The 25,317-nt window shown below is 40.8% G+C and overlaps 1 protein-coding gene across 1 annotated transcript; it reads left to right on the forward strand.

Moving 5' to 3' along the window:
* Window positions 1-14,222: 14,222 nt before the first annotated feature.
* Window positions 14,223-25,076, forward strand: LOC139639418 (G-protein coupled receptor-associated protein LMBRD2B-like). The gene is made up of 17 exons (XM_071513513.1): window positions 14,223-14,396; window positions 14,810-14,919; window positions 16,168-16,266; window positions 16,518-16,685; window positions 17,322-17,532; window positions 17,879-17,953; window positions 18,132-18,245; window positions 18,396-18,579; window positions 19,857-20,038; window positions 20,755-20,888; window positions 21,136-21,241; window positions 21,589-21,686; window positions 22,145-22,248; window positions 22,765-22,811; window positions 22,960-23,068; window positions 23,752-23,854; window positions 24,442-25,076. Exons 1-17 carry the CDS (start codon window positions 14,223-14,225, stop codon window positions 24,503-24,505), a joined length of 2,082 nt encoding a protein of 693 aa, XP_071369614.1. The 3' UTR covers window positions 24,506-25,076.
* The last annotated feature ends 241 nt before the right edge of the window (window positions 25,077-25,317 follow it).

A 25,317-nucleotide genomic window follows, 5' to 3' on the forward strand; every position in this document is an offset into this window, starting at 1 on the left:
CTTCATCTGTCTTCCCCTGGGCCTCAGAAACACTGGACAGCTCCTCTCAACACTTAGGCTAAAGACTGGAGACTGGGCCAGAGCCACTGGCATAGTACACATACACACACTGGCTATTGCAGTTGTCAGTGGCAGCCATGTTAGGGCCAGAGAGTGCCGCTTATATTTAAACGCAGAGCCATTGATTACTGTAATAGAGTTTGGACATCATTAGAATCAGAATCAGACTCCTTTATTATGCCAAGTATGTTTGCACATACAAGGAAAGTGACGGTGTGGTTGGTGCATAAGGTACATAAGGCGACGAAAAGCAAAGAAGTTTACAACTTTTACCTTTGGATTCTCATTCTTGGAGTGTTGAGTTTCTGACCATGATGATGTTTTGTTGGGCAATGAGTATTATAGATGTATTTGCAGGATGCAGTTTGTAGATTAGACAATAATTGAAAACAGCTGAATGCAGAACATGTCTGCACAGGTGCCTATATAACTGAAAAGACCTCAGGAAAACACCCATCATATTGACATGACAGTAATGTTGGAAAATATGTATTAATTACCTAAAAATTTGCAGGGAGTACTTGGATGTGATAGGAATATTCCTATTGCAATGGGATAATCAACAAATAGTAACATATTCTGCCCGATCCTACAGTGCATTTGTGCTGTGGGACTGAGCAGTTTATCTAAATGTGATCTCAGCTTTCTGAGATCTGGTCGGAGGAAACGTGAGCCAATTTCGGTGTACAGTTTTTCAAACTGAAAGGTTTAATGACATAAAGACAGCGATTCACTTGACCACACATGAGTAACAGTACTAGTACTTTTATATATTGTCAGAATCTGCATTGTTTGCATTTGTCTGTGCTAAAAAAATTATTTTGAGACCTGTTCCACCATACAATAGCAATGAATGGGGAGAGAGAAAAAACACAATTCTCCAATCATCTCTACCGGAGCAACAGATAACAGAGAATCACCAATTTTGGGGTTATATCATGTCCAGGAAGCTACACAACCCAAGTTCCTACCAAAGTTCAACATCACTTTAACATGTTTACTAAGGCAACAGTGAGAAAAACGGTATGGCCGTTTGAACCATTCCCCCATTACTGTAACATGTTATATGTTGTATGTTATATATATGCTTTTATGTGTAACAAAAAGAGAACAGACACAGTGTTTAATGCTGAAAGGATTACATTTTTTGACATTTTATTTCAGAATAAGGATCAAGCAGAGGCCTGCGGGGGTTGAAATTGAATGTAACACAGAAAAAAGAAAAGAAGAAATGCAGAGAAGGCTTTGTGGGAGTTCTCAGTCCTTACGGGCAGTCAGCCTGTGGAGAAAATAAATAAGAAATAATTACCCCTCAAAACACAAGGAAATGTACCAGTTCATGAAGATTAAAGATTGACCATTTTGAATGTTTCTCTCTATTTACGTTTGCGTCATCTTTGAACATTTACCTCAGCCTCCTCTTCTGCCAGATGGTCATTCTTTTCTTGGGAGCATCAGGGGAAGATTCCTCAGCGATTTCTCCTGCTGAGTTGAAATCTGCGATACAGTATCCATACGTCTGTTGCCACTGGATTCTGTATGCCTCTTTCTTGGCGACCCACTTCTTGTACCTCTCCTCTTCCTTAAGCCTCAGCGCCTCCTCCTTCCTCTGTTTGTCGGCCTGGTTTTTCTGCATCCACTCATCAAAATGTTTGCGGGTGTTGCCCGGCCTCTCCATCGCACTAGGGGGCCTTTTGCAGGTTCCCAAGGAGCCTGTGCTTGCTGCTGGTTTGCCTGTTTAGAGAAAATGAAGACTCATTAAGCAGAGGTGGGGACTCGAGTCACAATTTTAATTGCTTGAGACTTGACTTGACTTGGGTTCTGCTGACATGAAAAGATTTCTAAAGTCTTGGCAAAAGATCTTGTGTTTGTGTAAATGACTGATGAGATTTGTTCCACCAGACAACTGAATTTAAATTCTGGCTTCTGAATTTATATGGAATGATTGAATTTATTGAAGTTGAAACTAATTATAGGTTATGATGCTCTTTCCAAGTTTTTATCCTATTAAAAAAATATTGCATTGAAAAGTCCTAGATATTATGTTTTCTTTAAGATATTAAATTGATACTGGACTCTTGATTGGTTCTGGCTTGACTTAGTATCTACATTTAGACTTGGGACTTGACTTGAGACTTGGGACTTGACTTGAGAGTTGGGACTTGACTTGAGACTTGTGCCTCAAGACTTGAGACTGGCTTAGTCACACTTCTGTCATGAAGTACGGATAACATTGCCGATCTAAAGTTGGATACAGAAAGTAGAGAAGATCACTGGAACTACTTTGTTGAAACTTACCTGTAACGTAGAGGTGATCTCCCTCCACCTCCTCTCCTCCTCTCTCTCTGATCTTTCCCTCTTTGTGGTCTTTCGGTTTTCCATTGATCCACTTGAAGGATGGCGAACGATGAATGCGTTCATCTTTGGTCTTCACATTGTACTCTTTGGGCATTTCAGCAGCGGCCAGTTTTTCTGTCTCCTTCTCGGTCTTTCCAACTGTCTCTGTTGAGGATTCTTGCGTTTCTGTACGCTGACCTGAAGGTTTTAGCTGTTCAACCATCTGTTTCTGGAGGCCTCTATCATCATCATCATGCCGGGATATATACTCACTGCCCTCTGTCTCGGGGGTGACCCAGTTGTTGAATTTAGGCTTATGCATGTGTTTTGCCTGCTGGGTCTTCTTTTCCTCTTCCTTCTGTGTTTGGACAACTCTCAGCAGCTTCGCTCTCTGTCGAGTCTCCTCTCTCTTCCGTTCTCTCTCTTTCTCCAGATGAATCAGTCTTCCTATTCTTTCAATTTCACTCTGTCTTTCCTCCTGGAGTCTCTCCATCTCTTGCTGCTCTTGTCTCACCCTGTCTTCTTTCATTTGTTTCTGTCTGCTCAGGCTTCTGATTGCATTATTTCTGTCCTCCATTTCCATCTTTTCCCTCTGTATTTGCTCCAGCGCAACGCGCTTTCTGCGCTCAAGTTCAACTTCTTTTAATTCTTCATACATGCGTCTCTTTGCCTCTGTCTTTCTCTCCTCCTCTGTTAGTTTCATATGTCTTTTTAAGCTCTCCATCTCCATTTCTAGTCTCAATGCTTTACTCTTCCGTTGTGAAATGAACACACTAAGTGCTTTGTGATGTTACAGAATGTCACAGAATACAGACTTAATTGTGGCATCACTGCCTTAGAAGACGTGTTCTAGAAGAATTGTGGACTAAATTGAAATTGAGGAGTTATGGATTATTAATGGAAGTAATGATAATAAAAACTGCAGTTTTAACATTATAACTTTTAATACTATAAAATAGAATAATAAGAAAAAGCAATAACAAACAATAACAAACACAATCATGTGCAATTAAGGAAAGCATGCACCTTATACTGGTCTCTTTCAGAATTACAGCCATTTATTTCTGTCTACACCTAGGTTACTTTGACCTCAATCATTTTTCAATATATGCTGTATGTGATTATGTTTTTAAACATTTTAACATTTTTTTATTTGTTTTTAAAATGCAAAGTTTATTGTGTTGAATCTTTGAAATTAACTGCAGTCCTAACAAAGACGTCCCAAATAAGCAGACGTGAATGTGACAATAAAGTTTGTAAGGCGACATGTTGCTGAGGGATTATTTCCTGGTTGAGACTTCAATTTCTTCCTGTGGGTGTCAGGTGATTGACAGCAAGCAGAGCATAATGTAATTCACACACTTATATGTAAACACTCTATGATAGAACAGAAACTTTGACTAAACCAAATTACAGCTTCATATTTATTGTGATGGATTATCCATCTTGGGCAATTTTCAAGCTGTATTTCATACTGTACAAAAGTGAATGGGAACAAATGGCTTCTTCTGAAGGGAGGACATCTACGACTACATTGACTGTGTGCAGATACGATAGGAGAGGGGCAACCTATTGGCACGAACTTCCAAAAACAATGGTATTATCCTTTAAGGCCCACTCAGCAGAATAGAATTAGCATATTTTTAGTAGTCAAATCAAATAATGCACCCATTGTATTTGCTTGATTGATACATGTATTAAGTTATTTTAATGGTCCTGTTTCTAGCAGATTCTCATTCATAATTCACTGTGTCGGTATTGAGGCAGTAACTTTACCCCAACTAATGCTGTGAATGTAGGTGCACACATTTTCATAATGTGCTATGTGCAGGGATTTAATTTTACTTTGTAAAGTAGTTCATTAACCTCACTAACTCTCTTTTAGTCAAAAGTCGCAGATGTGATCTCTTTAATCTGTTTTGGTCAGTGCAAGACATTGGTGTGTGTGTGTGTGTGTGTGTGTGTGTGTGCGTGCGTGTGTGTGTGTGTGTGTGTAAAATAACTGATGCGAAAAAATGTTAATGCTTCACCATAGCCCACAGGTCAATGAAACCGATGCAGACAAACTACTACTGCTCCTTTTAGTCACACTTGTTCACCATCCTCATTGTGAAACAGATTTTTCTGCTTCCAACTACTCTACTAAACCATGTCCAAGTAAAAGAATCAAACTAACAAATTGTGTGAGTGTGTGTGTGTATGTGTGTGCACTTTGATGGAGCAGTCAATTCTTCAGTGACACCAAACCAAACAGGAGGACAAATTCCTGGTTTTCCGCTCATTAAACCTCAGCTCATCTGGAAGCCGTTTACACAAAACACAAGATCTTTTGCCAAGACTTTAGAATCCCAGACTCCACCATTCTTAACCCTCACCACAGCGACCCATGGCATCCGTCACACAGCTATCCCAACAAGCAACAACAGACTCCTTTGTCTTCACAAGACACAGCAGGGATCGGCTGGAGAGGATAGCTTGTAAATTCAGGAAAGGAAGAGTGAGGGACAGAGAGAGAGGCAACAGACAAACAGGTGAATGTCACACATCACTGGATGCTGGATAGAATTTGTCGCCTTTGGAGTGTGTATGCGTGCATGTGTGTGTGTGCGCGTGCGTGTGAGTGAGTGAGTGAATGTGTGTTTGTTTGTGCGAACAACCCCAGAATTGTTCAAACACAGCTGGCAAAGCTACAAACCTACATATCATCTAAGCAAAGATACTTTCAATGAATAAACTTGCAACAGCAAATCATAAGATTTTGACCAAATCTATCTATCTATCTATCTATCTATCTATCTATCTATCTATCTATCTGTCTGTCTATCTATCTATCTATCTAGCTCAAGTTCAACTACAATGGGTTTGTCAGATCATCCCCTTTCTTTCTCCCATCCTTCCAATACAAAGCCATAAAAATACAGAAATACACAAGTTCACTGCACTTGCCAAAGGAGCAGCAGGGTGAGGAAACTCCTTGAACTCCTTGAATACTTCTACTTGAATCACTGAATACTTGAGCTAGAAGTCTGGTTTCAGCTCTCTGTTAAATAGATTATAGGGGGAATGTGGAACGAAATGGGTTTGTGTTTTTCCACCCTGATGTGATGATCTGTTGATCATTCCTTGTCGACGATAGGAGCCTGCATGTGGCTATTGGTATCACATGTTCTGTGGGGATTTAAAGGGCTCAAAGATGTGGACTCAGACCCAATTGTGTGATAGCTGTATTGGCAAAAACATGAGCCAGTATGGAAAGTGGGCTGCTTTTCTGCTCGTTAATGTTTTGTTTTAGGCTTTGATGTTGCCTAAAACAGGATAAAAGGATTAGGGTTGACTTTGATTTTCAGTTGCTGGTCTGTTTGAAAAATCAAACATTTGCAGAAAGAGGTAAGGCATCTTTCTTTTCCTGTACAGAGAAGGAAATAAGGCTAATGTGGTCATGTGTGAAATACTGGGCAACTTCGTCATCTCATCCCAGCTGCTTTTGCACTGCAACTACAGTATATGATGTCATCAGCAACCTATAGTCATTCAATCAAAGGCCTGGATTGTAGGTGATACACACACACACACACACACACACACACACACACGCACACATAAAATACACAAGTACACACACAGACAGGCCATGCCCTCAATCTCAGTGTGGTTGAGTGTGTGTAACTCTAGCTGGCCCAGGCGGCCCTAGCAGGCCAGTAGATTCAGATGGGAGTGGTCCTCTCCCAGGGGGGTGATGTATCCAGGACAGGTTATAGGATCTGCAGTCTACGGTGGCCCTCTGGGGACACACAGAACTGGGTCCGCATTGTTCGCCGGCATCATTGTGCACCAGGGTTTCCCATGGATCAAATGTTATGGACTTCAAACCCTGGGGTCTCAGCGCACTCGTAGCTGTTGTTCAGTGGGCATGCTGGGAGACGAGGCTGTTCACACACACAGGCTGTTTCTCACTGATCTGAATAAGGCCACACTGGATCCGGTCCCACTGACTAACTCCTCGTCTGGCTGTGGACAAGGAGGGAGGGGAGCGCGGCAGAAGAGATGCTAGGAACATGGATAAGGAGACGGGGAGGCAGAACAGTAAGGAGAGAGAGAAAGAGACTGACCATGTAGAGGAAGCGGAAGAGGCAGAGGAAGTCTAGACACTTGGTAACTGTAGCAGACTGGGTTCAGAAACAGGGTTTCCCACAAAGGAAAACAAACATCTACCTGTCAGCCAAGAAGGAATTCCTCCTGGTGCTGGGATGTTTTTAGGGTTTTGAGCAAAGCCATTCTGCTACATTAGAGAGGGAGAGGGAAATGTCAAAAAGACACCAGGAACACTGAGAAACCTGGACCTTAATGAGTGTCTAAAAGGGTGAAAGAGACAGGATGAACAAAGTAAAACACTAAACTCTAACTGGAAACAAGTTAAGAATTAAGTATGCAAGACATGGATTCAAAAACACCTGTTAATACAAGTCACTTTTACAGCCATAGTCTGGTCTGGTGGTGCTGCCACTGGCTCGGTTGCAACCTTTCCTCTCACATTTGTAACTTCTGCAAATGAAGTGAATGAAGCACAGTGCAATAAAAGTTTTTTTTCTAATTTGACATATCCACCATGTGAAAAAAGTCAGAATTACTTTTACAAAATCATAAAATAAACCATGTACTTTTCAAAGGACTTTTACAGACTAAATCCTTTACGTTTTAGAAATATTGAATGATGAACTTTTCCATGAATATAAAGCCTTTTGTAATTGAACCTCAGTTTATTTATTTCTCAAGACCTTGTGGTGTGTCAGCGGCATATACAAGTAATTTCAGACAGCACAGGGCCTGGGTGCAAGGTTTAATTTTCTTTCCTCAGTAATCTGTGCCCTGTGGTGCCAAGGGGAGTGACCAGAAACCCAACCGTGTCTTTGTTAGCAGTGTGTTTAAGGTTACGTTCCCTCTCAAAGAATAAAACACGACACTCATCTTTATTGTCCAGTAAACAGCTGGTGTAAGAAGCCCATCATTCTGAATATGAATAAAAGATGAAAGTATGACAATAAGAAGAAAGAGGGATGATAAAGTGAAGGAGAAATAGAGCTGTATATTTAAACAAGTGAGTGGGAGTTCAGACAAGACTATCTCAGTTTATCGCTGATGTTGCGATTGTTTGGTTTCAGTCTCAGGACCTTAATCCCCATTTCAATTAAACTGGAGGCTTACAAGGAGGGAAGCAAAATGGCCACAGAAGGGATCTGTAACACAAAATAAGAAAACATAAATGGACCTTTTATGGGTGCAATTGATTTCTTCCGTAAATATTTAGAAAATGCAGTTTTGCTATGTAATTTCCCTTTGCAGAAGAAGCGTAACACTACATTACTGTGCATGTGGCTCAGTTTGTGTGCTAGGCCATCATGAACTGCCACTATATGACATATATTTTGGCTAATTTCTATATAGAGTATATTGAAATATATATTAAAAGGCGTGGATGCATGATGTGTAGGGATAATGGAAGCAATGTGGATTTCAGCAAGTTTTGTATAATGGCAGGAGCTTTAACTGGATGATCCCTGCTTGGCTCTGTCTCTCTCAAAATGTGTTCTCTCAAAATTCAACTCTCCTGTTGAACTGTGTTGAACTGTGTTGAACTGTGTTGTCTCACTCGATTTGTAGATTTAGTTTTACTCATTTCAAGAAATCACAGTGAAAAAGATTTGACCTGTATCAACTTAGTAAAGACTCTCAGATGCACTCGCTTTTGACTTGTTACAAAAAAAAGGATTAAGACCAAGAACAATCACTTGTTCAGATGGATGATTGTTAGTCATATTGTTTGTTCTCTCTCTCTTTCTCTCTCTCTCTCTTGGCGTATTCCTCCACTCGTCTGAACTTTGACTCATACAATTACCGAGCTCTGAGGTCACCTTAGGATGCATAACTAGCAATTCCATTTTTTTTTTCTGCTCACTACACAAACAGATTGCGTAAGTGTTCCTATTGTTTTCTTTCGAGAGAAGTATTTGAATGTCTGGAGTTGTGACCTGACAGTGCTTGACTGAACAAGACTGAATGAAATCAGATTCTGATGTAATTTGATAAAAATGCAACACACTTTTTATTTTATTTTTATTAGGAGTAGTCACATTAGCTGGCAGAGCAGAAGTAAGTAGTCTCTCTGTGGTCCAAAAAACAAACATCTAATACAAAACTTAAATATATTTGTGTAAGCAGAGCATAAAGCAGAAAAGATAAATATATAGTATAGGCCTATATATTTAAATACTGCATGTGTACTGATATACACGCAATATGCCAGTATACAGGATATAACTGTGCAGTATCTGATTCCATATTTCTTCCTGTAGTGGATATGTGAGACTAGGCTCTGTTGAACATAATATTTAATATATGCAGTGGGTTATTGGTTCAGATTTAATCACAGATGTCAAAGAATGTTGTTATTTTCCTCAAATGCTTCCAAAAATATTGCTAAGAAGTGTGTTGCATTTAATAATCTTTGTTAACCAGGTAGAGTCCATCCAGCTCTCATCCCCTCACAATTTTCCCATCCCTTTCCCCCAATAAGAAGTGTAATGAGATGTAAGCGTAAGAGAATTCATTAGCTCCATCTAGTGGTGGCAACTGTAAAATAGATTTTCATCTGGAAACCGACCGCTGACAACAGGTGAGAAGTGTTCAGTGTAACCACACCTGTTATTCAACTATTTACCTAACCGACTAGCTACGGTTATCAATGGGAATTTCCATGACAACAGACAGCAGTAAATAACAGTACTGGATCATGCTGAACTGGCTATTTTAGTGATCTGTTGAACTGCAGAATGTGTCTCTCTCTACACAATAACAACTTATTCTACAGACGACACATCTACGCTGTCGTGTCACAGCAAGAATATCCTGGGATGGAAAGCATAGATAGAAAATGAATGAATGAATGAATGAATGAATGAATGATTCACTCAACAGCAGTGTGAATGTAGCAATGGTAACAAAATAGCTCTGTCTATCATTCCCCCATATTCTTTCAGCAGGCTTGAATGACGGACGAAATGAATAAATGAATGAATGAATGAATGAATGAATGAATGAATGAATGAATGAATGAATGAATGAATGAATGAATGAATCTCATCCTAACAGGTCCATGCATGAGAATACTGAGCTCATAAAGGCATAAGGCCTGAATGACAAATATATAGATGTATAAATAGATATAAATGATAGATAGATAGATAGATAGATATAGAGAGCGAGGGAGAGAGAGAGAGAGAGAGAGAGAGAGAGAGGAGGTTAAGGTGAAGATATAGGCTGACAGATGGCCTCACTAAGCTGGTGCTGACACTGCCACAGCACAGCATGGATCAGGACTATTAGCCTACCTACTGCAGGGGCAAAGACGCAGACGAAACGGCAGAAAGAACTAGAGGAATAACGCAAAAGTACAAGCAGAGGCTACAAACGGACCGATAAAGGAACTAGGAATGGATTACTAATCTACATTGTCCTGCATTATGTATACAATGGGGTTACAGGAGTTCTTCGGTTACTGATGTGAACCCTTAATAACCGTATAAACCAGATGGAGCTGATGGACAATCTTCTAGAGGACTGGCCGGAGACTCTGGACATTTTTGGGTGGGTGTGGTTGGATGCGCTGGGCGGGTCCGGCGCCACTGAGGACTGGTCGTTTTGTCTGAACCTTGTAGAACACCTGTGTCTGGACCTGCTGGGCCAGATGGAGTTCCTGCTGGACCACCGGGCCGTGTGCTTCGACCTGCTGGGCCCCCTGAACGCCGATGACCCCTATGTGTGGATGTTCCTCTGCAGCTAAAATGGGTTGAGGATGTTTGGGGTTTTTTTGTTTGTTCCTTCGTCTTTTAGCATTTCTCTGACATTTTTACTTGGGTGGAAAGGCGTCTGAAACAGCATTTACACCACAAGGTGAAACCAAAACTCTCCACTGGAACCAATTCTATTCTATTTTTTTTTAGAGAGGGTGCAGCTGATTTAGTTGAGGGGATCCTCCTGGCCTTTTCAATGGTAGGGGAAATACAAATTGTTTTATCAGATGCTTCTGCTTTAACAGACAGTGTACAGTTGAGAGAGACATGAAAGATGAGAGAGTCCATGGCTGACATCCCCTTTGTTCCTATAAATAATACAGTTGTTGACTGTAGATTTTAGGGGAAAATGTAAGAGAAAACAATTTGCCTCCACAGCATCACCCATGATGAATTTTGGCAAATGATCTGCCAACTGTAACTGGACATTGCATGTTGAAGAACTGAGCTGATGGGACCGAACTGCAAAGCAAAAAGTGTTGCTGCACCTTGCTGCACTGCACAACAAAGTAAACATGAAGGCATATTTTGCTGAGGTGTCGTAGATTTCAAAGGGAACTAACCCACTGAGCACTAGATGTCATTTCAACATTGTATCTATGCTTTAGGTCTCACATAGCCCAGGATCTTTTTGGCAATGTATAGCCCAGTTTTAGACCAAGTAATACATACATTATTACATATTTAAACAATGCATAAACAGCTGTAAATATAAAAAATAATATGCACCAGAGAAGTACAAGGTAATGCTTTATTTTTGTCATTTACTCCAGAAGACGTAGTCTAAGATGTAGATGTCTACTAAATCTTCACTGTTAAACTCTATGTAGACTCATTTTAGACATCTTTTAAATCAGTGTAAAATTGCTCAGTGGGAAGCCAAACATATGTATGGATGTCCAACACCTGAATCATTGTAGCCTACTGCTGTCCATCATCATGCCAAATTTTTTATTTTCATGCTGGGCCAAGCTGCAGCAAAGAAAGTTGGCCCAAACTGTACTGTACTGCAAGCTGGATATGTATAACACATGCTGGAGCCAACACTGTGAGAGAAATCTGTTAATCTAGCCTGAACATAGCTAGATGGGCACGAGAAGATGTGTTCTCTCTGCGCACCAAGCCATGGGTTTTAATCTTCTGGGTTCAATGTATTTGGATCAGCGCTTTTGGGATGTTCCTCAACAGCTAAACTGGGTGAAGCTGTAGGTGGCTGATTCATATTAACTGAACCAAACTGGGTTGGGATGAATTGCGTTGTACTGAACTGCATGTGGCAACATTGATGAGACAATGTACAACAAATAAAAAAGTGGAAAAAATATGAGACTGAGCTGTACTTGTGTAGTACAGTACTTGTGTAGCATGTGAAGTTAAGTTACATTACTGCTCAAGTGATGGTTGACAGTAAAGTGTAAAAACAAATGTGACTCTCAGCACTGAATGTAGAGGACATTTATGATAAGACAATGATGGGTGAGTTAAATTGTGTTTTTGTCTCCTGGCTTGCCTTTTTGAATCCGAGAATGTGTGTAACTGAAAAAGTGTGTTTGAGCAGGGTGTTGCTGAAAACTCAGCATATATGTTCAGCAAGCCTTCCCAGGCTAATTAACAATGACAGTATGTGGGAGCATGATTCAATTTGATTCTATTTCAAAGGACTCAATGTGCATCTCACATGACCAGACCAGAGATCTAACAAGACCTGTAAACAATCATCATTTCATGTGCAGCAAGCAGCAAGGTTCATGCATTTCTGGCCAATTACTCCTGCATTCAACAAGTTTGTCTGGCCTCTGAAAGCCTACACTTTCCAAATTGATTCAGTTTTTTTGCTCAATTACCTGATTTCTGACTTTGAAGAGGCCAGCTGCACAACAAGGAGGGCAGGATTGACACAAGGAATGAAAAGGATTTGTGTGTGTGTGTGTGTGTGTGTGTGTGTGTGTGTGTGTGTGTGTGTGTGTGTGTGTGTGAATCTGCGGTAAAACATCATGATGTACACCTGAAAAACTTTATTCAGAATAGTGTGGCTAAAACATTTTAATATGTGCAATTGAATGAGAACCTATAGCCATTCAGGGAGAACTGTGGAGGATATGACAGACAGTGTTTACGGAAAATCTTTTACACCATTGCAACAAATTATGTGGTAATATGATAAAATCTGTGAAAGAAGTAAAGACGTTATTGTGCGTCTGAAAGTTTATTTTTATTTTATATTCAGCTCCAAGACTGTTGGTTATCACTTCATCACCATGCACGACTATTATCTTTATCTTCATCTTCTTTCCTGGACTCTATCAGTTTGCCCACTATCAGAAATACTGCAGAGTTTCCCAACTTTTTCATGTCGAAGACCCCCTCTCCTCCTCCAAATAGATATATTAGACCCCAGTTTCTCATAAGGAAGGTGGGTAAACTCCAGTTGGTCATCAGATCATCATAAAGGCAAACAAACACCATAATTATCATCACATCATTAATTTATTCCTTTTAAATTAAAAGACCCGATCCTCATAAAACTCACATCAGTTTGATAATACTTACTATGATGTATACTAACAATTTTTCGGCCCAAAAGATTTATGTCAGGATAAAAAAAAAAGTGGGTAAACGCTATTCTGCAAATAAACAAGTGGGTAAACTGGGTGTAGGTGCGTTTACCCGGATGATAACCACAGTAGGGAGAGTCAAAAATATGATCAAAATAGTCATCCTTACTCATTCTGTCATTGATAAAATAACAGTGAAAATTTACTATTCCTCATTTTTCCTTGGACCCACTGCAACCCCATTAAAGACCACTGAAAGGCCTTATTTTCCATTCTCCAGCGTTATCTCGCCTACAATACCCAGAATGCCGAGGAGGAGCCAGCTCATTACGCAATGTTGTTTCAAAGGTTGTGTACACTTTACGGATTCCACGTTTCGGGAACACAATGTGACTGTAAGTTTATAAGGAGAAAGGCCGGGTGGATTTCAGCTGCGGAGGGGAAACTCGTACGGTAAGCGAGAATACATTTCAGCTCTGCTTACTGTAGTTATATTCGTTCATTGGAAAAAAAAAATCATACATCAGAAACTCTCGAGCAGAAGATAATCGCATGCCTGCAGCGTATGAGCGAGCGCTGGTTTTAATCAATAACATTGGAAATTTCACATGACCCAAATGCCAGATGATGGGCAGAACTCGTGAAAATAATCAGCGCTGTGTCCACAAGTTTAACTCTTGGGACTGAGTGTCTGGCTGCACCATTACGACAAGAAACGATAGTGATCTTAAATAAATAGTAATAAATAGTAATACATAAAATTACGAAACTACATATTTTAGAAATGTTATAGTGTAGGAGATGAAAAAATACCATAAAGTACGATAAGATCGCTAAAATTCGCTATTGAGTGCCACAGACACACTGCAAGTCCCCAATATGAGGGTTTATAGGGACATTTTGGACCCCAGCTTTTTGGACATAGTCAAGTCCGATACTGCGGGCAACAATGTCTATATGTGTGGATGTTATTCCTACCAGACTTCAAGCTTAAAAGCACACATCTGTCAGACTTTCTCTGTCTCCTCTGACTGCCTCTTGTTGCTCATTCTCCTCTCCTTTGTCCCTCCCCCTCTCTCCTACTGTTTATTTCACTCTCTTCCCTGATTCCCCATCCCCCCCCCCCCTCTCTTTCCCTCCTCTTCTCTCTCTTTCTCTTTCTTCTCTCTTTCCTTTTTCAACCTCTCCTTGCGTCATTAGTGTATACATCATATGTGTTGTGTTGGATGTTCAGGTCATACTGTTTCTGTCTCTCTCCCTCTCTCTCTCTCTCTCTTCCAGAAGATAAGAGCTGATATCCAATTCTGCTTAGAGTTTCTCCAATGAGTTTCCTCTCTCTCTCTCTCCCCTCTATCTCTCCCCCCCCCCCTCCAGTCTGTCATCATGACTTCCTGACGCCTGTGTATTTGTCCCGGTCATCACTATGAGTGGTGCTGCGCTGGCCGTTGTGGTGGTGGTGGTCTTCTTCTTGGCCCTCTACCTCCTGCAGCGCTATGGAGACTTGCGGAAGCAGCAGCGGATGGTGCTGTTGGGAACGCTGCTGTCCTGGTTCCTCTGCTTCCTCATCGTCTTCATCCTGCCGCTCGATGTCAGCACGGTATGAAACTAGTGGAACTATATAGTGTGTGTGTGTGTGTTGCATGTGAGTATGGCATGGAAGATTTAAGATTTATTGCCATATCAACTATAATTGTTCGAAATTTCTCCAAACGTGATAAAAAAACAGGACAAGACTAGACTTTGTGTGTGTGTGTGTGTGTGTGTGTGTGTGTGTGTGTGTGTGTGTGTGTGTGTGTGTGTGTATGCATTTTTTCAGGTGATCTGTTTATGTGTGAGTATGAGTTGTGTGTGGGACCCCATTGTATTATTGTTTATTTACATTGTTGTTGCCTCCAGAGTCTTACCTGTGCCATCATGATATGACCAATAGATGCTCCATCTTCTATTTAATTTTGTGTGTGTGTGTGTGTGTGTGTGTGTGTGTACACGTGTCCTCCGCTCCTCTTCTAGACCATCTACAAGCAGTGTAAGCATGATAACGGAGAGCATCCTACTCCAGTGACTCGAGCGAGACACACTAATCAGACAGAATCCAACTCATCTGTTTATCCAACTGGCAGGTAAGTGGGACTCTGTTTTGAATGACTGAAGACACAGTTTCTTGAAATACTGAAAAACTTGGCCATATGTTAACTCCAACATGCTGAACAAAATATCACATTTTGGTTAAAAGATATGTATGAAAATGAATGTAAATAATCTTGCGATGGTAATACAGTTGTTATATACATCCAAGCCTTGAATTGGACATTTTAACTTGCATCGTTCCTCAGGTAGAGAGAGTTATGAGCCTCAAACTTTGGACCTAGACAACAGATATTGGCTTTCAGGTGTTCACTGGGTTTTTCACAGACGAGCCTCATTTATTGATCCCTCTCACTTCCTGGTGACAGTTTAGATGTGTTTCAATGCTTTAAATCTTATGAACTCTAGCTTTCATGGTGTTACATTTGACATAGCTTTTATTCTCAGCAAGTTATACTTAGTAATGTATTAATACAAGCATGCATACTTGTTGTGGGTTGATGCCATGTTCTAGGGATTGAACTACACAATACTAGTTTGACTTCGTCAAGTAAAGCAGATAAATCATTCAAGACGCCACATCAAGAAAAGCCTTGGAAGGACCTGACGCACTCAGTGCGATTGTTTAACAATCCCTGTGATACTTTGATTGTCTCACACAAAATGTTTTTGCCGGTGGCAGTAACAGTGTGTGATTATGTGACCTAATCTGTCTCATTTTATATTCATGCTGTTAGGTTCTCTGCATAAGAGTGTTGACTGAAAAAATGGCTTGTGATGCCATGGATTTCTAAATTTCACCAGTTTTGCAGGAAATTGGGTTGGATAATTATGGAAACATAGCAGTAGTAGTAGCTTAAAACATGAATTTCTTCAGAGTAGTTGGACATCTTTTTAATCTTCCTAAGCAATAGCAGTGAGACAGTAAATGTAACTGGTTAAATTGCTGAGTAACAGTTGCACCTTTAACTCACGGGGCTGACTAGTGACATGTTCAACAGTATATTTATCAGTGTGCTTTTGGTTTTTGGCACTGTGGTTGGGGGTTTCTGTGTCACTTTCACAACAGCCAATAAAGTTATGTCATCATCGGTCATATGATGTAAAAAGGTTACATCAACTGTTTGTCTTTTACCTCAGTTGATAAAGGTGTAAGCATATGTCCAGTGTGTTGTAAATGGGAATAATTTCACTGTTTGCTTTGTGAAACTTTACTATGAGTGTGCACACACGTTTGCTCATACTTGTCTGGGTGCGTGCATGTGTGTGTGTGTGTGTTTCAGTGTACCCAAGGTGTGTGAGGAGCCTTGGAGTTACATCCCAGATGGCGTCCTACCGGTGTTCTGGAGAGTGGTGTACTGGACATCCCAGTTTCTCACCTGGTGAGATTCTGCCACTCACACTCACTTACACACACACACACACACACACACCAACACACACACACCCTCACTCACTCAAACACTGACTCACTCAAACACTGACTACAGGAGCTATCACTTTCCACCTTTTTTGTCATTTGGTATGTTCACTGTCTCTGTAAACACGCTCCATTGCATGCTTGTGTGTGTGTGTGTGTGTGTGTGTGTGTGTGTGTGTGTGTGTGTATCTGTGTGTGTATCTGTGTGTGCAGGCTGCTGCTGCCCTTCATGCAGTCCTATGCGCGGTCAGGGGCTTTCTCCATGGTTGGAAAGATTAAAACAGCTCTGATTGAAAACGCCATCTACTACGGCACCTACCTCCTCATCTTCATCTCTTTACTCATCTACCTGGCTGCTCACCGGCAGTGGCAGCTCACATGGTAAGTAAAGCACACTGTACCATTGCCAGAACTTGGCCTCTATCCTACATTTGCACTGCGGGATTTTCCATACAGTTCTTCTTGGGGCAGAACAGTAGTACGTCAGTAAGTAAAGTTTATTTACATAGCACCTTTCATAGAGCAAAGTCACAAAGTGCTTCACAAGAGTAAAATAGTTAAAATAAGACCATAAAACAATAAAAAACAATAAAACATAAAAAACAAGAGACACAGAATTACAGATACAAGAGGCTAGACAAAGGCCAGTCTGAACTAGACAAAGGCCAGCTGCTTTTTAAAAGTGTCAACAGAGACTCACCCAGAACTTTCAGCACAGAAACAGAAAACAACACTTAACTGACCGTACATCAGTATTTTTCTTCAATTACCTCCCGACCCTCTGGGATGTCATATGATCTTTCATTACTGAGTGCAGTCCAATAACAGTTAAGCCAAGGGATTCAGGGACACACTTCTTTTTAAACATCAAAGAAAAGAACAGAAAAGAAAGAAAAAATAACACCAGTGAGTTCACATGAATGAGCCTCGCTGCCTGAAGTTGCACTGTGTGGCAGTGTTGTTCTGCTGGCCCCATGCCAGTGTATTGATTTGTTTGCCTTTGTAAAACTTGAACAGGACGGAGCTCCAGACCATCGGCATCACAGCGGCCAACACCTGGGGCCTGTTCCTTCTAGTGCTGTTGCTAGGCTACGGCCTGGTGGAGATCCCGCGCTCCTATTGGCTCTCATCTTGCCATGGTTACCTGCTGGCCAAGACCTACTTCAAGGCAGCCAAAATGGCCACTGAGAAGGCGGAGGCCGAGGAAAACTTAGCAGATGTCATGGAGGTGAGAGGACTGAAAAATGTGCCTGTGTCAAGTTTTTATTGGTAGCTGTGTGTAGCGCTAGTGGTACAGTAGATGCTCTTCCACCTTGGATCTATCCTGCGTTAATACGGAAAAAAATTATCTTGAGGGTGGAGCAACAGGGCAGCAGCGGTGCTGTAAAAACTAATCTAAAAAGTTCATTACTTACTTTCTTTGCAGAACAGAATCAAAACACCCATTTTTCAGTTGCACAGGGATCAGTATCTTTATCAGAATCTTGGCCCAATCACCCTTGATATATTACAACACAAATTCACACACACAATTTTTTTACTTAAAAAAATAAAAAACATTTATTTTTTATCAGGAGGTGGCAACTGCCCATGAATCTGTCAGGTACAACCATTGTCTCAGGAAGTATGTGGACACTGTTTTGAGAAAGGTGAGAAAACTTAAAAAACCCTTCATTACTACATCTACTACCTTTACTACCTGCTTATTTGTGTCACATTTTACAGTCAAGGTTTTGTGAGTTTTTTCTGATAATCTTGTCCTATTTATATCCTATTGACATTCCTTGTTCTATGGGACTATGTTCACTGTTAGTCGTCTCATTTCAGTGTCCCGTGGAGTACCAGGAGCAGATGGGGAGGGATGTGGAAAGCCGTGTTGGTGGTGACAGCCAACAAAACATCCTTCCCACCAAGAGGAGCCTAGTCAAGCTTCATAAACAAGTAACTGTTATTTATGACAAACATAGTGCTGTGATCTGGACAGAAACACAGCAAAAAACTGCAAACATGAGACATGACAGCATGGTGTGATTTGAATAATGATGTCTATTGGCCATGGTTGTGTGTGTGTGTGTGTGTGTGTTTGTTCAGGTGATCTCTGCAGTGCAGAGACAGGGTCAGACTCAGGTCCAGTGGTCCATCCTGTTAGACCAGGCCTTCCATCTAGAAGACGCAGCTAAGAGCCAGAGCAGCCCGGCCCACCAGTTCATCCACAGCTTCCCCTCAGCTCAGCACCATGGCTGGCTCCGCAGGTTCATCTACACTCCTTCTGTAGGTCAGTTCAGATCATACTACCCAAGTGCCAAATTCATCATCCTACACTAAGGGCATTATGTGTTTTCAACCAGCCACAGCAGCAGTTGAAATCAGAATTTCATCCCCAACCAGCTGATTTAATGTCCTAGCTACCAAAGTATTTTTGTTATAAAAGAGAAAAGACATCTTTAACACAGGTTATCTGCCAAAGCGGTGAGTCAAAATGACAGACGAAGAAGCCACTGGTAATTTTTTTATCACCATTTGTCTAGCTAATATTAATTTGTAATCAGATGCTCTCAGAAGTACAGCATGAAATACATATCTGATGTACACTGTTGACCTACAAGCATCTACTATACTACAAACACAGTTAAATGCCAAATGATATATGATATGGTAACATAGTGCAGCATGTTGTAATGGACGTAACACAATACTACACAACCCCTGCATACTGAAGAGTAACAGACAGTCACTGTACACTGTACAGAACATAACACATCATCAATGTCAAATATTAAACCTTTACATACCACCATCGAATAATGTAAGATAATTTAACACAACAACAACACATATCGGCAGCTTCAATACAAAAATATTGGTATTGATATCGGCCTTCAAAAACCCTTGATAGAATAGTATGGAAGTGCGGTACTCATAGAATTAAAATCCATAGAAAGGACACTTCCTGGTGTAACTTATTATGTTTGTGTGTGCACATGCATGCACATGTCATGGGGAAAAAAGTGTAGAAAACCATTGTTTCATTAGAGCAGTGGTTCTCAACCTTTTTCATATCAAGGACCCCTAATTTAGTCCACATTTGGGCCCCTGACCCCCCATTTGATAAGACTTTGTCTCTCAAAATAGAGAATATTTTTATTATTAGATATGATTTTGTCCAGAATTCCATGACTATTTGTATTGTAGGTAGAGACATAACAGAGAAACTGATCAAAAAAGTCATCTGTCTACATTCTCTAATTGTGTTAACTTCTTGTAAATGAATTAATGGTGAAGTTTAACAATTCATCAATTTGCTGGGGACCCCCTGGAACTCCCTCAAGGACCCCTGGTGGTCCCCGGACCCCACGTTGAGAACCACTGCATTAGAGGACAGCATATGAGACACAAAATTTCATACTGTGTGGCGGTAACATAATCCTCTTTGCTTTTGAGTGTGTTTGTGTATGCGTCCATACATGTGTGTATCATGTGTGGACCTGTATGTGTATGTAGACTCATGCATCAGTGTGTGTGTGTGTGTGTGTGTGTATGTGTCCTCCTCAGAGTGGTACTGGGAGTGTGTGTTGCGGCAGGGTTTCTGCAGGGTGCTGGCGGTGCTGCTGGCTCTCCTCTCTGCAGCAGTGGTTTGGTCGGAGTGCACCTTCTTCAGCACACGGCCCGTCCTCTCCCTCTTCGCTGTCTTCGTTCGGATGGCTGAAAAGCAGTACAACTACATCTGTATCGAGGTGGGAACATACTGTACACATGGAGGCACACTGAAACACACAGAAACTGCCTTGGAAACAAGTGGAATCATCTCACCACAGCATTTTTCACAAAAAAAGACTGAATATGAGACTGAAAGGATGGAAATGATTGTATGTGTATGAATATTGTAATGTAGAAGTGTAAAATTTGTCTTTTCTCAGCAGGCTTTCAAAAAGGCTCTCGCCAAAGTGGTATTTGTCTTGTAGCATAAACAGGCAAATTTAGATGTAAAGGAAAAATCCACCCTAGGATAGTGTCGTCACGTTTTTTACATTTGGCCAGTTATCCACAAAATAAATTAAGAAAAATACACCACCAAACAACACAATAGGCCCAGATGCAAGATACGTGCGTCTGGGCAAAATACATGGCCAGCTGTTTTAACAGCTGTTTTTAACAGCTGTGTTAAAGTATGTTAGAGTGGATTTTTCCTTTAATTTTGGCTTTAGCTCTGCCATCTTTGGGGTGACCAGAAACCAAAGATACATTTAAAAATGTAAAGAAAAATGTCATCAACGAAAAAAATCTCTGGCTAGAGCACTTCTTAACCCAGATGTGAAAAGACATTTTTGCCACTAGCGCAAATGAGCCTGTATGCACTTAATATAACTGTTAATATAAATGTAACTGTACTGAATGAATCCAGCTAACCTGCCTCCTCTTTCTGCCTGTTGTGTTGCTTTCTCTCCACCAGATGGTGTGCTTTGTCAGCATCTTCTTCCTCTGTGTGTGTGTCTACTCCACAGTGTTCAGGATACGAGTTTTCAACTACTTTTACCTGGTGCCACATCACCAGACTGACGCTTACAGCCTGCAGTTCAGTGGCATGTATGTCCCTACTATAATTTGTAATAAAATTGATTTCCAGACTTAAACATCAAGTTAAATTGCAGCAGTTTTGTGCATCTAAGTGTTGTAATAAAGACTGGGGGAAGTCTTACAATAAACAGTTGGACAAATGAGAGGGATACAATGTTAGGAGGCACACTTTTGAAGGTGGAGGCTGAATTTGGTCTGACTTTGACCCTGTTTGGTCACACCAGGTCTCTCTCATTCTCTTCTTCTTTGTGTTCAGGTTATTTTGTCGCCTGACTCCTCCTCTGTGCCTCAACTTCCTGGGTCTGATTCACATGGACTCTGCCGTCTCCCACCAAGACAGAATACAGACCTCCTACACCTCTGTAGGTTACACACACACACACACACACACACACACGCACCAATACATGCATGCCCACATACGCAGGCATTCATAACAACAAACACACACACAAACGCGTGCACACACACACATCCATACACATGTGTAGTGTACCTATCACAGTCACAAGCCTGAGAATGCTATTCTGGCTATTCTTTCAAAAACATTTATAGTGTTCACAAGCACTAAAAACCAACTGTAGATATTTCAAATTCGGTCCAGACCAAATTGACTGGTGCACTGGAAATGTGGAAATATCTCCATCATGCCCCTTATTCCTCCCTCTCTCTCTCTCTCTCTCTCTGTCTCTCTCTCTCTCTCTGTCAGATCATGGGCTCTATGCATCTGCTGTCCTTCATATCTGATGGATTCTACATCTATTACCCCATGCTGGTGTTGCTGCTCTGCTTGGCCACTTTTTACAAGTAAGAAATTATACACTGTATTAATTCAATACAGTAATTAAATTACATTTTGTGTTAAATTATTAACGAACATTATTAAATTACTGTGATGATGAGTTGAACAAGCTGGTCAGTCTCCCCTTCAGCTTCAGCAGCTAGTTGAAATTATGAAAATAATTCTTAAAACATTGTTTTTTATGTGTGTTAAGCAGGATTCGACCCATGTATCAGTTTACCAATTCTCACCATGTCGTCCACCTCTGATATGACAGATATGATGCAGCTTGTTTTATTTATGTATATTTGTAATAGATCAATACTACACTGGTTGTCTATAGGGAAGGCATCAACCTTGAAAAACCTTTATTAGTCAAGTGTTAGGAATCAAGTTTTCAAGAATCAAGAATTGTTAAATGTGTAACAGTATTTTTGCATTGGTGTGTGTGTGTGTGTTTGTGTGTGTGTGTGTGTGTGTGCAGCCTGGGCTCTCGTTGTTTGAACCTCCTGGGCTTCCATCAGTACATTACCAACGATGACTTGACCTCTGACTTGGTGGATGAAGGCAGGGAACTCATCAGAAGAGGTAAGTTCATTCACTCGTTCAATCACTCGCTTCTTTCTAATAGTTCTGTTCAAAGGCACAGTGTTTATTTGGCTCATTCAGCCATTTGTTGTTCAATCGCAGACTTGTTCCTTTATTGTTTTTAGTCAATTTATTTGCTATAGTTATTAAATGAGGCAGGTTCTTTAATTCATTCTTTGGCTCATTCTTTTATATTAATTTGTTTACAATCCAGTAAAAATGTATTGGCTGTACTTGTCGAGGTATTCATTCATTTATTTGTTCATTCATTGTTATTGTGAGCAACAGTGCAGCATGCATGTTAAAAATGTAGACCATACAGTACGTTTCAAAAGCAGGCAGGCAATTTTTATTTTTCATTTAGTAATTTTATCAAAATAATTCAACATTCAATAGCCCATAAATAATAGGTGTGCCTGGAAACAGGAAAAATATTGAATAATAGAGTGAGTATTAATAATGTATTAACAATGTACCTACTTTTGAAACACCCAGTAATTTGTGCTTTCTTTATAGAGAGAAGAAAACGACAGAAGACAGAGGATGGGGGGAATCGCAGATGGGTTAGAAGAATTAACTCTATCATTTCTCTGACAATTTTCTAAGAAGCCAACATTACTAACATATAACAACCAACCTGTTGGCTCACTGGGTGCACTGGTTTGTGGTGGTGTGTGTGTGTGTGTGTGTGTGTGTGTGTGTGTGTGTCAGGCCTGGAGGGAGCGGTACGGGGTCCAGGGGGCCGCAGGATGGAGGAGAAGCGGTTACTCTGAGTTAAAGGACGACGACAGCAGCCCTTTAGCCGAGACCAAGACAAGTGGTAAAGATTAAAGAAAACTATTACCAAAGCATTCAATAATTCACTGTGTTGCACATGCATTTGTGTGAGTTTTAAGTTAGTTTAAGTGAGTTAGTTAGTTTGTAGAAAAATTGGAGAATAGAACAATTGATTATTAAAAATTCCTCCATGGAGCAGATTGAGTTTAACAGACTAGATTCAGTCTCTCATGCAGGAAACCAAGGCCGAGGCTTACAGTATCTCAGGTTGGGTTACTCTGGTACATTCAGCACCATTCGACTCCCAATCCTCCCCTCACAGACAATTCTATCCTCAAGTGTGCACTTGTGTAACTAGACTGAACAGCTCTCCCACATGCATGCTCCAACATCTATTTCTCACATTTCTCTCTCTTACATTTATCCTTACAAGGCTTCAGGCAGGGCCACTCCGCTACAGTAGAACAAATCCACTCCCAATTGTATCCTTCCTTTGTGTTCAGTGGCTTTGGGCAGTGTGCAGTTTGTCCATATTCAACAAAAAGAGAATACTGACATTATTTTCCCTCCAAAATCCATAGACTATGAACTAAAAACTGGTTCAAATTCACCCTGTGGCTGAGTATCACTTTCACTTAATATCTATTACTCAAGAAACAATGAATTCCTGTTGTGTGTGTGTGTGTATGCTTGTGCTTATATATATACATTGTTGTCTACCTGCAGCAATCCAGTTTTCTTGGAGAGACAGTGAGCAGAGGGAGCAGCAGACTGGCCTACTGCAAGACAACAACAGTGATGAAGATCTCACAGGCTCACCAACCAAAAGGTAAGGCTCTGATGTAACTCACACCACAATGAATCACAAACAAAATTAAACCTAGTGCTTACTTGGAGGTACACAATATTACCACCACCCTCACGGTCATCAGTCATCTCTGATGCTGTTTCTACCTCGATGTGAATTGCACGTTCTGCCTTTGCTTCTGTGGATATTTTAGTTGTCCCATCTCTCTGCCGCATGTTGCCTCTTTGTGCCTCATCTGTCTCTCTGTTTTTCTGTTTTACTCTTGTCATTGCCCATGTTCTTGTCACTGTTTTCCCGGCACACCTATTGCACGCTCAGACGTCCCGGTGGGGGATCCCTCGGTGACACGGCCCGCCCAAGGTTTCTTCCATTTCTTTTTCCTAACAAGGTTTTTTCATGGGAGTTTTTCCTTTTATGCACTGAGGGTCTAAGGCTGGTGATAAAGGGCTATATAACTAGACAAACTTGACACTTGAAACCAGTCGGCAGCAGATACAGAGACATTATGTATATGTAAAACAAAGAATAAGGCCTACAGAACTAGATCTATTGATTGAGATTTCTCATTCTTCACCATCACCTCTGTCTGTCTCTCTCTGACACTGCAGGTTCACAGGAGGACAGTACCTGTCTCTGTCACCCTCTCAGACGGGCATCTTCGACGATGCTTGACAGACCGAAGAGAGGACACAGAGGGAAGGCAAGATGATACTTTTGAAATACCTTTGTGAGGGAAGTTCACATGAAGGGATAACGTCTCAGGAAACAAAGAAGAAGAAGAAGAGAATGTATCTGAGACGTGAACATGCAAGCAGAAAAATGGATGAAAGTAAAAACATAAACTCTCAGCGATGAGTTTCACACCTCATCGTTAATGTGACCGACTACTGTAACTGGACTATTCACTGGTAGCTTGTAATGGGATTGGACCTTTTATCCTCATTATGTCTCTCATCCAAAGTCTTAGCTTAGCCAACTCTTTGAAAGTATTTTCTAATGGTATTTTTCTATTTTTTGTTTTTATTAGATAGCACGGATAAATAATGGATTGGATGCGGGAGAATGGATGGCATGTGGCAAAGTTTTGCACCTAACTGATGAGAAAAGCATTCAGGCCGGCCCCCTAGTGATTTATATGGAATTTCATTGTCCTGTGAGGAAATGGCAATGAGAGTTGAGAAATGTCATTTTCAACCTAGAATTAAATATGTCACTATGGCTGAAACAAAACTGTTATGAACCAAACATGACTCCGTAATGTATTTTTCTTGTTTGACATTTGGTGTCTGAATACTGTCTATTTGCTATTTACTATAAAGCAGGGAATCTCTGTCTGTATGTGTGTCCTTCGCAAATCACGAGAACCGTTCGTCCGATCTACTTCACACTTGGCGGGTGTATTGCTGGGGACCCAAGGACGTGCAGTGTCGGATTGGACACGCGACACGTTCAATATTAATAAACTTTGAATAAACAAGCGAACA

This window comes from Centroberyx affinis, unplaced genomic scaffold (assembly GCF_046629955.1).
Source record: "Centroberyx affinis isolate AG114_WGS23_722 - 3 ecotype Tasmania unplaced genomic scaffold, CSIRO-AGI_Caff_v1 ptg000281l_1, whole genome shotgun sequence".
Classification (NCBI taxonomy): Eukaryota; Metazoa; Chordata; class Actinopteri; order Beryciformes; family Berycidae; genus Centroberyx; species Centroberyx affinis.